Genomic DNA, 15,073 nt, shown 5'->3' with positions numbered 1-15,073 from the left:
GGACTGTTTCAAGAAAATTTGAAACCAGTCAGTAGTGAAATGTGGAATAGGAATGAAAGAGTAAATGGGAGTATTTTTAAATCTAATTATATGTCATCTGATTAGGATTAGGCTGTGTTGCAGGAGCATGAAGACTGATGTTCATGTTCCAAGCAATGTCATTAACTCTTTATGTGACTGTAAGTGATCTTGGTATTATGTTCCCACACCGCTGACAGGTAAAAAGCATGTTGTTGTCAGTACATTCCAAGAGCCCTTCATCAGGCATTAAATATCTGTCACCCAATAAACACCTGGAGGCAACTCAGGCAGCTATTGGTCCAACAATAAGCCAGATGTTTGGGGATGATTGTCCTCCAAAGAATCCTCTCTTCTCACCTTTTCTTATTTTTCCTAGATAATTTGGTTTTCTCATCAATAATCTGGATATGCCACAGGTGTCATTCGGGAACATTCCGAATGTGTTGGCAAAAAGGGGCAGTCTCTGATGCCTTTCTCTTTGCTAACTTGAATTGGAAGTTGTTTTCCTCCTGGTCCAGTAAGAAAGGAAAGGGCTACGGGTTGCGTTAGAGGACAAAGTTCCTTACAGAGACAAATAGGGAGCTCTCCGAGGGCAGTCAGGGGCAGATGACCTCCTGAAGGCCGAGGACCAGAGACAGTTGTTACTGCTCTGTCCTCACTGGAAACTGCAATCTCTCCAGACGTCTTGGTGTCAGTCCCTCTATCAGCTGAGAAAACAAATGAGCGGAACTTTTTCACCTGGGGTTTAACTTAGGAACGAAACTGTATTTCAGCAGAAGGACAGAAGCTGAGATCTGTCAGTGAAGGGGAGAGAGACATGTGCACTCGCCCGGTCACTACTGCTTTTGTTCCTCAGGTTCCGTTTAAAGGGAAGTTCTGCTAGTTACTGTACCTTGGTTGAAATGAAAAGCCTTTGGAACAACAGTGTTCCTGTGTGTGAGCGTGAGTACAAGGGATATCTGTTCAGGTCTGCACCTTCCTCCTTGTTTGTTTGTTCAATGTGCTTTGCCTGTAAAATTATCTAACGTTTGCCCCTCTGTTTATCTTCACTTTTGATTGAAATATTTCTTTGTTGCAAGGATTGTTTCTGGGGGAAATAAATCTGCGCATCATGTGTTTTGGATACCATCCTATAAACGTTTACGAGCATCCTTTGTGCTACAGGTGGAAAGACATGCTTCATAGATGGAGAGAAATTTAAGGCCTGGGCGCTTTTTCCTGTCAAAAATGATACTCCCGCTTCCGCTTTTCTAGGACAGCTCCCTATTCATTCCTGTCCTCATTCTTTCCACAAAAATTTTTGAGCACCTGCTATGTGCCAACAACCAGTCTTCTAGACACTAGGAATATACCTGTCAACAAGAAAGACTAGGACCCTGCTTTCGTGTTGTTTATATTCTTGTGCAGAAGGAAAGACAAAGAAAATAACAAGCAAACGCATAAATAGATGATTTCAAATAACGCCAAGTGTTATTAAGAAAAAAAAAAACAGAGTGATGCAATAAAACGGTTATATGAAGGGGGATAAGGAATGCCAGGAAAAGAATAAAGTCTCCATTTAAAATAAGGTGATTATAGAGGGGCACCTCGGTCGCTCAGTCAGTTGAGCATCTGACTCTTGGTTTCAGCTCAGGTCCTGATCTCATGGCTTGTGAGACTGAGCCCACGTCAGGTTCTGCACTGGACAGCATGGAGCCTGCTTGGGATTCTCTCTCTCTCTCTTTCTCTCTGGCACTTCGTCACTTGTTCATTCTCTCTCTCTCTCTCTCTCTCTCTCTCAAAATAAATAAATAAACATTTAAAAATAATAAATAAGTAAAATAAGGTGATGATGAGAATCCTCACTGAGAAAGTGACATTTGAGTATTGATGGAAAGTGGTTACTACCAATGGACATAGACAGAGGAATAACTTCCCATACAGATGGTATAAAGGCCCAAGGCAGACACGTTCCCAGCATTTTCTTTGGCAAACCTGTTTTTGACATGTTCTCAGAAGCCGATATGGCTGATACGGAGCGAGCGAATAGAGGAGTAGTCGGAGGTGATAAAAGAGCGGTAACTGTACATCCCGTAACAACATGGGTTTTCATTCTGAGCAAGATAGAAAGCCACTGGAGCATTGTAAGTAGAAAAGTAACATGATGGAATTTATTTTTAATGATATCACTTTGGCTACTCTAGAGAGGACTCAGTTGGAAGGAACATACCTTAGATCGAGATTCCCTGGAAAACAGTGTTGGAGGCAAAGCATAAATTGTCATGCTCTATTAGAGGGTGCCGTTCTGGAGCAACAAGACTGAAGGAGGAAAAAAGGGTGCAGGAAGGAAAGAAAAACTGATAAATAAAATATGTTGTGTTGCTGAGGTGGCCGTAAGCTTTACCAAAACAAGCAAACAAAAAAACCAGCTGGCTGTTGGCTCATATAACACATCCCTGAAGAGGTTCTGTGAAACCAGAACTGTCTAGTAGAAAGAGAAAGAATGAGCAGTTTATTTGCTGGATCTTCCCTGTCTCTTGTCTCCTGTTTATCCCAAGGGTATTAAGGCCCTTGTTTCTACGCTGTATTATCTCATCCCTCTGGACAAACTCTGAAGACACCGGAGCCCATGACCTGCTCCATTTAAGACCAGAAGTGGTGGAAGGAGCCAGAGTGGCCATGGATCCCAGTCATGTTGGCTTGGATGTGGGAGTTACTGTGACCTCTACGTAATGTGCGAGAGCCCCTATCTCCCCCTCACTTCCGGGGGGCTGAGACAGCCAGTACTGTTAGAAAAGGAGGTGACAGGGGTGTCAATCAGCATTCCCAAGTGAGAAAGCAGCTGAGGGCCCAAAAGGGAGATGCAGCCAAGGAAATGTAGGGGGATGACTGAGGGTATAAGTTGGAAGGCTGTTACACAGATCTAACCACAGATGTTGGATAGCAGTGGGAGAAGAGGTAAGAAGTGGTCACAGGCTGGGTATATTCTGAAAGGTGAAATGACACAATTTGCCGATGGTTTAGAAACAGAGGTTTTTTTTTTAATGTTTTTATTTATTTTTGAGACAGAGCATGAGCAGGGGAGGGGCAGAGAGAGAGAGAGACACAGAATCCGAAGCAGGCTCCAGGCTCTGAACTGTCAGCACAGAGCCCGACGCGGGGCTCAAACTCATGGACCGTGAGATCATGACCTGAGCCGAAGTCGGACGCTTAACCAACTGAGCCACCCAGGCGCCCCAAGAAACCGAGTTTAAAATAGAAATTCAGTGAGATCACCGAGGGGGGGAATGGGGCCAGAAAAGGGATGCGTGGGCTGAGCCTTGTAAATCCAACACTAATAAGTTGGAAAGGTGAGAATGAATCAACAAAAGAGATGAAGAAGCAGCAGCCAGTATATTAAGAGAAAAACCAGGAAAGGAGGAGGTACAGGCTTCCGGTTACAGAACGAGTACGTCTGTAAAAGATGCAACGTAAGGAATACAGTCAATGATACTGTAATGGCGATGGGTGCGGACATACAGGAGCTTCACTTGTGGAGAGCAGAGTGTAAGATATGGGAAGGGATAGGGTTGTCCAGTCACTATGTGGGTCAACCGTACCCAGGGAGAGAGAGAGGGAGACAGAGACAGAGAAACAGGAGGGTGATATATCTTAGAAGCCAAGAGAAAATTCTCTGAAGGAGGTGAGATTCTCCAGAGAGGTCAAATAAGATGGTAGAAAATTATTATTGGGTATAATGACTTGAAGGTACCAATTGGCCTCAACAAGGAGTTTCAGTGGAATTGTGGGACAAATGTTCTGATTGGAATGAGTTCAAGGGGGAATGAAGGGAAGGAAGGGCAGACCATAGGCCACATCTCAGAGGAGTCCTGGTGTCACAGGAGTAGAGAAATGGGATTATTGCTGCACAGGGAAGTGGGATGAAGGGAGCTAGTTTTTTGGTTTTGGTTTTGGTTTTGGTGTGTGTGTGTGTGTGTGTGTGTGTGTGTGTTTTAATGTTTATTTTTGAGAGAGAGAGCTCAAGCAGGAGAGGGGCAGAGAGAGAGGGAGACAGAGGATCTGAGGCAGGCTCTGTGCTGACAGCAGAGAGCCCGAAATGGGGCTCAAACTCACAAACCATGAGATCATGAGCTGAGCCGAAGTCAAACCCTCAACCGACTGAGCCACCCAGGCGCCCTAGTTTTTGTTTGTAAGAGGACAGAAATATAATGTGTTAAATACAGAAATACTATGAATATATTCAGTCTGCCCATTTACTTCTTCACTAAGACAAACAGGATGTTGCTTCACCTTCTGATCATAACTATTGAAAAATATGTTTACAATAGAATTTTTTTTTTCAAATGAATGTTTTGCTCTAAAATTGTTTGGAACCTTTGTATTTCTATAACGAAACTTGATCATTATATCCTTCATATTTGGAAGCCAGCTATTTGAAAATGTTAACTTTCCTGGAATATAGTTAATTAAGAAGCATGAAAGAAAGAAAAAAAATGCTCCCAAGAAGCCAGATACAGCTAAAATCACTTGCTAGAGGACAAATGTTGGTTAGGTTAGTCCACCTTTGATTAGCTTATCCATAATCCTTTCAAGAGTATCATCTTCCCAAATATAGATCAAAGCAGAAGGGGAAAGGAGCTTCTCCAGATCATTATTTAAAAACAAACACACAGGGGCACCTGGGTGGCTTAGTCGGTTGAGCGTCCAGACTCCGTCTTGGGTCATGATCTCACGGTTTGTGAGTTTGAGCCCCGCGTCAGGCTCTGTGCTGACAGCTCAGAGCCTGGAGCCTGCTTTGGATTCGATGTCTCCCTCTCTCTCTCTGCTTCTCCCCCGCTCTCTCTCCTTCAAAAAAATAAAAACATTAAAAAATTAAAAACAAAAACAAATAAAAACAAACAAACAAACAAAAACCCCTGTAGAAACCAATAAGTATCACAAAGTCATAAAACATTTCTGAGTCTTCTGGAGCATGCACAGGGCCATTGGGATGTTTCATTTCATTATGATGGCATTACTACAACCATTCATTTTGCTTTGGAGCCTAACAGCCTCAAGTCATCAAGAAAAGATTAAATCAGTGATAGATAGTAAATGTATAATATATTTTGAAAGATTTCTCTGGGATGAAGAGCCTCGATGTTAAAAGATTTGGTCTATCTTGTACTTAAAATAGTAGGGGATGTACAGAAGGTCCTCAAAAAAATTCCTGTTGAATTAATGGATAACTTTCTTATTAAATGAATGCCTTTCTTGTCAATGTGGTTAAGATTTTTGTCTATTTTAAAAGAATGAGCTCTCAATTATCCAGAAGTTTTACGTCTTCAAAGAGTTTAGGATGATTAAGTCCCTCCTGGACGTTGTAATAATAAACATTGGTTTCAGTGTCATTTCATTTGGAAGCATCTCAACAGCGGCCTAATATATTTATTTTATGGTTTATATTCTCCCTGAGAGTTTAATCATTTAACTGGCTACACAGTCACAGCATCCCATAATTGTAGAATCAACTCGGGTTAAAATGTAAACATTTTGATGTAACTTATAGCTCTTGTGTTCCTTCTAGAAATCTTTTGTCCAAGCCCTCCATCTATCCTTAATGGGAACCACACCGGAACTCCTCAGGGAGACGTTCCCTATGGAGAGGAAATTACTTATATGTGTGACCCCCGCTCGGCCAGAGGGATGACCTTCAACCTCGTCGGGGAGAGCACCATCCGCTGCACAAGCGACGGTGAAGGGAATGGGATTTGGAGCGGCCCTGCCCCTTCCTGTGAACTTGTTGGTCCTGCTGGTCAGTACCCACATACCCCAAGTGGCTTCAGAATATCAGGCCCAGATCCTTCATATGTCTCTAAGATTATGGTGTGTGCTTGTGAGTTCAACTTTGTCATAAGTGGAAGCGTCAAAGTTCTGAAACTCTTCTTGCTGGTGCAGTGGTGAGCAGAGTGGGGTAAGAAAGGAGAGGGACGGGGAGGGGAAGATCAAGAAGAAAAACGTATTCACTGGAGAAGACATGAAAACAACTGGCTATGAACAGTAACCAATGGCGGATGATTGCCAAACACTCCCCTCAAGTTCATCGTCTGCAAAACTGGCAATATGGATATTATTTAGCTAAGGCTTTAGCCGGTCCTATGCCAAATAGGCTAAGTGACCAAAGAGACTCTACTTTTGTAGCTTAAGACCTTGACTCAAAGTATGCCCCTCTGTCCGCTGGCTTGTGGGGCCCACCTTAATCTTTGCCCTTGAACTTACCCGTTCTGAGAGTCAGAAGCAAGGAAAGATCAGCTCAAGGGAAAGAGTATGGAAAGGAAGAAGCTGTTTCTTCCGAAGGACTGAAAATTACCTGGTTCTTGAGGACTGACTGTAGGCCTTCCCAAGACAGAAGCAGGGTACACAGGGAGGTGGCACCAGACTTGGGATACCACATGACAGAGAAAAGCAATCCGATGAGAAAAGGCAACACATGATAAAACGCGTTTAACTTTTCTTTGCTGCCCCTCCCCTTCCCATTAGAATCTAGTGAGATTTCTTTAAAAGCAGTTGCCTAGGCCACCAGGCACGCTTATTGAATGGGCAAACAGAAGCAGTCTCCTCCAAAAAGGAGATCGTTGAGGTCAGACTCTATTTGAAATATGCAGCACACAATATACCCTCTCATAAAAAAAGACATAGCTTTTTTTTTTTTTTTTTTTTCCAGCGCAAAAAGGTGTTTTTATTAAAGGACGGAGACAGGACCCATGGGCAGAAAGAGCTGCCTCAGGACCTTGAGGAGAGACTGGTTATATGGGTGGGGGTGAGGGGGCATGGGGGGGAGGTAAAGGCAAGGGGAAGGGGAAGTTTCCAAAGGGATTTTCATATGCTAAAGAAGGTACTTGATGGCTTCGTGTGTTTTGTCCTTTTCCTTAAATCTCTGGTTTAGCATCAGAAGAAGAGCGGTCTGTTCGTTCCCTAGGACTGCGTACAAATTACCACAAACTAGGTGGCTTAACACAATAGGAATTTATTCTCTTCACTGATCTGGAGGCTAGAATTCTGAAATCAGGGTTTTGGTGGGGCCGTGCTCCCTCCTGTGACTCTAGAGGAGAATCCTCCTTTACCTCTCTTAGATACTGGTGGCTCCTGGCATTCCAGGGCTAGTGGACACATCGTTCTGATCTTTGCCTCTGTCTTCACATGGCCTTCTCCCCTGTGTCTCTGTGTCTCAAATGTCCCTCTCATTTCTCTTATAGACACCACCAGTCATTGGATTGAAGGCCCACCCTGGTAATCCAGGATGATCTCATCTTGAGATTGTTACCTTAATTATAGCTGAAAAGATCCTTATTCCAAGTACGTTTCCATTGTGAGGTCCTGGACGCATGTGTCTTTTCGGGGGACATCATTCAACCCACTACAAGTAGTGACTGCTATTTAGTGCCAGAGAAGCTACTTATGGTGGACACCCTGAGAATGAGGTTGGGAGGAACAAATGGAGAGAGAGGGTAAAATATGTCTTGATGGATATGAGTATATTAACGGTAATAAATGAGGGTATGGATGGTTAACTCTACACAGAGGCAGTCTGATAGGCCTGACACATGACATCCTCAGCTAAAATTCTTGCTTTGGGTGCCCAGGTGGCTCAGTCAGTTACGCGTCCGACTCTTGGTTTTGGCTCAGTTCATGATCCCATGGTTTGTGAGTTTGAGCACCGCATTGGGCTCTGTGCTGGTGGTGTAGAGCCGGCTTGGGATTCTCTCTCTCTCTCTCTCTCTCTCTCTCTCTCTCTCTCTCTCTCTGCCCCTCTCTTGCTTGTGCTCTCTCTGGCTTTCAAAATAAATGAATAAACTTTAAAAATCAATGAAATTCATGCTTTGGTGAAACAAGAGCAAAAAGGCCAAAGAGGTGAATCGTCTTCCAAGTAGTAAAAATTTCCTGATGAGTAAATGCTGCTGGAAAGCCCCATCCTAAGGTAACTTGAAGGGGAAAAAGACCTTTTGCCGTTTTTAGAAGTCTGTCTCCATGAACCCATCTATCAGCTTAACTGGACAGAAAGAGGAGGAAGGGCGGAAATCTCTCGGCTCACTTTTGTATTCCTGTGGTTTTGCTCTCCAGGTTACTGTAAAGCCCCAAAACAGTTTCCATTTGCCAAGCCTACAACTCAGACTGATGAATCTGAGTTTCCAGTTGGGACATCTTTGACTTTTAAATGTTCCCCTGGGTATTTTGAGTCTACGTTTTCTATCACCTGCTTGGAAAACTTGGTCTGGTCCAGTGCCGAAGATACGTGTAGACGTGAGTAACCCCATCCTGGGAGCTAATTCATGTATGTCAAAGCATCCGTGGGATCTCATTTAACTTGTTCAAATTTTGTAGACATCGAAGTTTGCCCACGGTATTTAAATGGAGGGTGAACTTGTAGGTCAGCCTTTCTTATTGCCTGGAGTTTTTGCAATCTTGACTCAATATTTATTTCGCAAGAATGTCTCTCACAAAAGGAATCAGAGGGGGAGTTTCCATTCCCTGGAGGTTACTTTTGATGGCTAAAACAATGACATGAGTGAAATAGGGACACAAAAGAAAATCACGTAGATCACAGTGACCTGTGCTTCAATAACCAAGATGGAGGGGAAATCTCAAATTTTGAGGCCTTTGATTTAGGCTCGTGGGATGAGAAAACAATTCTTTATCCATATATTTCTTCTGTTGGGAGATTCAGGCATCATCTTTTATTTTTTTTTTTTCAACGTTTTTTTTTTTTTTTTTAATTTATTTTTGGGACAGAGAGAGACAGAGCATGAACAGGGGAGGGGCAGAGAGAGAGGGAGGCACAGAATCGGAAACAGGCTCCAGGCTCCGAGCCATCAGCCCAGAGCCTGACGCGGGGCTCGAACTCACAGACCGCGAGATCGTGACCTGGCTGAAGTCGGACGCTTAACCGACTGCGCCACCCAGGCGCCCCAGGCATCATCTTTTAAAAAGCAGTGCTCCAGAGCTGCTTGAGTCTGAAGTTGGTGCACTTCTTCAATGTGGTCAATCCTTTGGAACAATCAGAAGTATACAGACTGTTCAGTCTGCTACACTCCAGACTGAATCGTAAAAGCAAAGGTAATTTGAACTCTACACCTAGTCCCAAATTTTCCTTCTCTCCCATAGGAAAATCATGTGGAGCTCCTCCAGTACCCTTCAATGGCATGGTACATATAAACACAGATACCCAGTTTGGATCAACAGTGAATTATTCTTGTAATGAAGGGTGAGTTGAAAGCACTATCCCTGGAATATGAGTTTCAGAGCAACAATGCTATCTCTGACCTACTCCCAACCAGACACACTAGACTATCATCTACACTTCAAAAAGTTGTCAATAGGAACTCCCGGATAGAGATGATAGCTTGAACATAGGCATATGACCAAAGGAATATAAAAAAGTAGCAACAGCTGGAATGCCCAGGTGGCTCAGTTGGTTGAGTGTCTTGACTCTTGATTTCTGCTCAGGTCAGTATCACATGGTCTGTGGGTTCAAGCGTCGTATTGGGCTCTGTGTTGGGCACAGTGCAGAGCCTGCTTGGGATTCTCTCTCTCTCTCTCTCTCTGCCCCTCCCCCCACCTCCCTCAAAATAAATAAGTGAACTTTTAGAAAAAATAATTTAAAAAATAAAATACATCCTAAAAATAAAAAAAGGAGTAGCAAGCAATTTGTATTTTAACTAGAGGACAGCACCAGGTTCCTGCGGAAGGTAGTATGTGTGAAGCCTGGTAAGATATTCACTGGATAAAAAGGACCAGTCTATTAAATGAGTAAAAGGAAAAATGCTAGTTGTACCATGCATGGAACATTCTTTTAAAAAATTTTTTTTTATTAATTTTGAGAGAAAAACAGAGTACAAGCAGGGGAGGGGTGGAGAGAGAGGGAGACACAGAATCGAAGCAGGCTCCAGGCTCTGAGCTGTCAGCACAGAGCCTGACACAGGGCTCGAACTCAAGCTCTGCGAGATCATGACCTGAGCCGAAGTTGGAGGCTTAACCAACTCAGCCACCCAGGTGTCCCCATGCATGCAATGTTCTTAACTAAGATCAGCGAGCACTATAGCTGAATTGGAGGACCTTGAATTAGGGGTTGCAGGGTAAATCTTAACGTGATAGCAGCTCTGGGAAATGTAAGTATGAACATGCACAGAGCAGGAACATTAATGAGTTCTTGCTCTGAACTTTTCTTTGGCACAGGGAACCATGCCAGAAACATCGCCTCAACTTAGAGGGAGCAATTAAAGAATGTGTATTAATTTTCAGTTGCCACAACAAATTCAGAGAAAAAAATAGAATTTTATTGGATTGTAAAATCCAATGAATTTTATTGGAGTGAACATATTTATTGGATTGAACATATATTCATTAGACATACTTGGAAGCCACGAATAACCCAAAGATCAAAAAAATCACCACCCACAGTTCTACCACTCATCGTAGTTAATATTTTGCTATGAAGTCTTCTAGCCTTTTTTACCTGAAAATATGCATGTGACCCACATGTCAGTCGAGCTCAGTTACCCTTAGAAGAGAGAGGTGGTTAAATTGGACTCCAGTATCAATTGCATTATCTGGAAAGTATAGATTTTGCCCTGCTCACCCCTTGCCCCCAACAAGGAGTTCTGACTTCTTAGTTCATCAGTCCTTCAAATGACGGGAACCCCAGGCAACACCAGGGACATATCAAGGCAGTGACAGGACAGCCCACAGAATGGGAGAGAATATTTGCAAATCATTTCTCTAACAAGGGTTTGATATACAGACTATATAAAGAAGTCCTGCAACTAAACAACAAAAAAAACTAACAACCCAACTTAAAAATGGGCAAGGGATTTGAGTACACATTTCTCCAAAGAGGACAGACAAATGTCCAGGAAACACATGAACAGATACTAAATATTATTAGTCATTAGAGAAATGCATATCAAACCCACTCCATACATTATAGGATGGCTATAATGGAAAACAAAAGTGTGGTGAGGATGTGGACAAAATGGAACCCTTGTGATCGCTACTGGGAATGTAAAATGGTGCAGCCTCTGAGAAAAACCGTTCAGTGATTCAAAAGTTAACACAGAATTACCATATGATCCAGCAATTCCAATCCTAGGTACATATCCAAAAAGGTTAAAAAAAAACATATACTCAAACAGATACGGGTTTATCAGCTGTTCTACCTATTTTTAAATACATCCTGATACATTTTATTTTTCCTTTAGATTGATACGTCTCATGGATGTTTTCAATTTCATTAAGATAGAGAGGATATAATATTTTGATAAAGTATTGAGTTTTTTTAATATCTGTGATGATAACTACTTTCTCATTCATGTATATATATTTGTAGATGTGTCATTTTGTGAGGTTACAATTGGCCAAGTTTTGTTTATTTCAATCGACCACTTTAAAGAAATAGCTCTTAGATTTATTCATCATTTATATTCCATTTTTCTTATTAATTTATTTTAATAATTCCTCAGACCAGCTTCTTTCATATGTTCATGTTTATAGTCTTTAAAACATCTAACATAAAATGTTGTGCTCATTTATTTGAAAATTTTCTTGTCAAATAACAAAAGTACTAAATATTTCTCTAAGGACGGTTTTGGCATCAGTGTCCTAGAAATTTTCAAAGAGTAATATTTGCATCAGTATTTGTAATGAAGTAGCTGAATAATGTAAGGTTTATTGCTACAGGCTGTTAAGGCCAATTAACATTATTCAAACTCGAACCTCAATATCTGTCATGTGAATTTGAACAAATTTGTTAAACTCTCTGTTTCCTCTTTTGTAAAATGGGAGCTATGCATAACATTCACTTCAAAGCATCATTTTAAAGATTAAATTAATTGGGGCGCCTGGGTGGCTCAGTCGGTTAAGCGTCCGACTTCAGCTCAGGTCACGATCTCGCAGTCGGTGAGTTCGAGCCCCGCGTTGGGCTCTGGGGTGATGGCTCAGAGCCTGGAGCCTGCTTCGGATTCTGTGTCTCCCTCTCTCTCTGCCCCCCTCCCCGTTCATGCTCTGTCTCTCTCTGTCTCAAAAATAAATAAACGTTAAAAAAATTTAAAAAAATAAAGATTAAATTAATTGATGCAAAGCACTTTGAAGAGTTTTGGGCACATGACTCAATGATCATGCGTCATTGTTATCCTATAGGTAATCTGCAATGGCTGCTTTACTTTTGTCTTTGACCAAGGTCCAAAACTTTCAATTTTGTGTTTATTCTGTGATTATTAATTCCTAGTGTTGTTATATTATAATGAGGGTGTAGAGCTGTTTTGATTTCTTCTCTGTGCACATTCTTGGGGTACACTCTGCCGAGTGATATGATACAACTTTTATAAATGGCTCCTGGAGAGAAAGTTTATTTTCTCTGTGAGATGCAAAGTTTAATACACAATTGTGTTATGATTTATTGTTATGATTTATCATATTGTTATATGATTTGTGCTGCAGCATCCTATCTGTGAGCAACTTTTAATCATTTGCAGCCTATTGAATATCTCCATAGATTCCCTCTACTCCCAAATACTTAGAAGTCCGTGAACAAATAGGAAGGATGGAAGGAGCACCACCCTCCAGCCCTTAATTATCCCATCCCTGACCTCATGCAATGGACTCTCCGATGCCTGTCTCAGCATGCTTCTCACAGTGTGTATATTTGCTTATAGGGAAGGGAATCTCATGGCTTTTCTTGAACAGTGGTTTCGCTTTATGGCCACCCAAATTTCTAATGCTGATGGAAGCTAAGGAGTAAGGCTTGAGTACAATTATGAGTTTCAGAGAGATGGGTAATCGAGTCAGGAAGAATTACAACATAATGGCGATCGTAGCATATTAGTGTCTTATAACACTTTAAAAAATATTCACTGTTTTTTACAGCCACACATAGGCTGGAACGTGCTTCACATTTTTTTTTACTCCAGTTCTCTAATTAGTCATAGTGAACACATTAAGAGCAACCTCTATAGTCAGAAGTCGAGCAACATCCGTGATGTTGTGCTCGTAAGACAACTTTTAAATGTAGGACAGAAAGCAGGCGGAAGGAAACATACTAGTGGCTCTCAAGCTGTTTCTTTGAAGAAATTCTGAAGATTAAATATTTGTTGGCACATTTGAAAGGATTTTACACTATAATCAATGAAAAGTAACAGTAAGTAAAATTCACCCAATTTGTCTACAATTTGTCAACAAAAGTGACTCAATATGCCTACAAAAGTATTCACTGTCATTGCTATGCCCACATAGCTCCCCATCATCTTTATATCACTATTTTTGCAAGAGCTGGTGTATATTAGGGTTAGATTAAGCTATAAAAGAACAAATAAAATAATAGGAGCTTAAACAAGATAGTAGTTTACTTCTCTCTGAGGTTAAGAACAGGGGCAGTCCTTCAAAGAAGACTGTAAAGTTTCCAAGTCCAGGGCTGATAGCTGGCTCCATGATCCACATAAACCTGGGATCCTTCTATTTGAGACTCTGTGTCATCACATGGCCCAAACTCCAGCCAGCAGAGAGAAATAATGGAAGAAGAGAACACCCATTCCTTTAAAGACACTTTCCAGAAGTTTCACAAGACACTCCAGGGGCATCCCTTTAGCCAGAACTTAGCCATATGGCTGTACGCAACTGAAGGGAAGCTGAGAAATGAAGCCTTTAATGAGGTGGCCAATGGCCCAGTTAAAAACACACAGTTTCATTACTAATGAAGAAGAGGAAAGGAGATACTGGAGATATCAGTAGACTCTGCTACAAATGGTTACTGTCCTGATCACGTGTCTTGGGTAATCAAGAAGCCAAGTTCTTAGCTGTTCCAGTAACTGCTCACTATTATATGACATTGCATTATATCCCTTACCTTTTACTTAATCAAGTTTAACCCTACTGTACATGGAACGCGTGAATGGTTTAGCTGGATATCCTTTGTGACATGTCTTACAGTAACTGTATAGTTACCTAATCAATAAAAAATAAGTGATGACAAAATGTTCCAAATTTTGTGGCCTACTTTGAGTGATTTGATGGCAAAATAGTTAAGTACCCCTGCCTTTTACATGTAAGGTGTGAAGATGGTTAGCTGTTTCCCCTGCTTCTCGCTTTTGAATCTTCTTAGTAAGGCCATCTTTCTGTCCTTTGAGTACCACATGCTTGATCTCTAGGCAAGATGCTAGAGGATGTGAATATTTCAATAAGGCATCTTCCCTGTTAATCAAGGAGCTTATCATTTCCTTGATGGAAGTGCGCATGAATAAAATAACTCCTGAGGTTCCCTAAAGACAAGTACAAAATGTCCCACGATGAAGGGAATTTTTGTGTTCAGTGGTGAGGGGCTAGCAGTAAACATGGATAAAAGCAGTAAGAATATAAGCTTGTCCTTAGAAATAAAGGACTAATTCGCAGATAGAGGTGAGGTTTCTTCCTTGACTTCTCCTGTTTTAATCTGCCTGTAATTTGTAACATCTACCTGCAATTATTTTCTCATGGCGACTTAAGTAAGAAGTGTAGAGTATAATCATTTTTCATTCTTTGCTTCTAGGTATCGACTCGTTGGCTCCCCTTCTGCAGCTTGTCACCTCTCAGGCAATACTGTCACTTGGGATAAGGAAACACCTATTTGTAAGAGTGAGTTGAAGTATTTTTTCCCATAATTCCCTCTGCTCCATCCATATCTGCCTCATGTTACGAAGAGGAAATCCAATCCATCTTGCAGAGAGTAGTCTCCCTGATATTTGAAATCCAGAGTCCTATGCTACATAGTTGTCCAGATTTTTCTTTATTTTAGGAGGTTATTTGTCTAAAACTGTGAACCTGAACTCAGGTAAAATTGCTCTCCTTTCCTACTTTGATAGTAAATGCTTCCCAGTGTAAGGCTTTTCCTCATGACTAAATTAAAAGACATTGAAGAAAATAAAATTTGTCTCTGCCACCTTTTAGTAGCATGTGATAAGCCCAAGAAGTAGGTAACTCCCTTTCTTATTTTTACTCTGAAAAAGGAAATAAGATCTCGTAAATCTTAGCAATTGCTCCAAGCCTCTGATCGTTCTGCGCTTTATCCTTT

The 15,073-nt window shown here is 41.5% G+C and overlaps 1 protein-coding gene across 2 annotated transcripts in view; it reads left to right on the top strand.

The window, feature by feature from the left end:
- The window catches only part of CR1L (complement C3b/C4b receptor 1 like), a 62,056-nt gene that overhangs the window by 25,016 nt on the left and 21,967 nt on the right, over positions 1 to 15,073 (top strand). The window contains exons 8-12 of one of the 2 annotated variants that reach the window (XM_030301879.1): positions 878 to 963; positions 5,567 to 5,794; positions 8,101 to 8,280; positions 9,142 to 9,241; positions 14,552 to 14,637. In XM_030301879.1, the coding sequence (XP_030157739.1) occupies positions 878 to 963; positions 5,567 to 5,794; positions 8,101 to 8,280; positions 9,142 to 9,241; positions 14,552 to 14,637 (680 nt within the window). The remainder of the gene's footprint in view (positions 1 to 877; positions 964 to 5,566; positions 5,795 to 8,100; positions 8,281 to 9,141; positions 9,242 to 14,551; positions 14,638 to 15,073) is intronic. The other variant, XM_030301880.1, reaches the window with a different exon arrangement.

The sequence above is a fragment of the Lynx canadensis genome, chromosome F1 (assembly GCF_007474595.2).
Source record: "Lynx canadensis isolate LIC74 chromosome F1, mLynCan4.pri.v2, whole genome shotgun sequence".
NCBI lineage: Eukaryota > Metazoa > Chordata > Mammalia > Carnivora > Felidae > Lynx > Lynx canadensis.
Note: the sequence above shows the minus strand (reverse complement) of the source record. Positions and strands in the feature narration are given on the sequence as shown.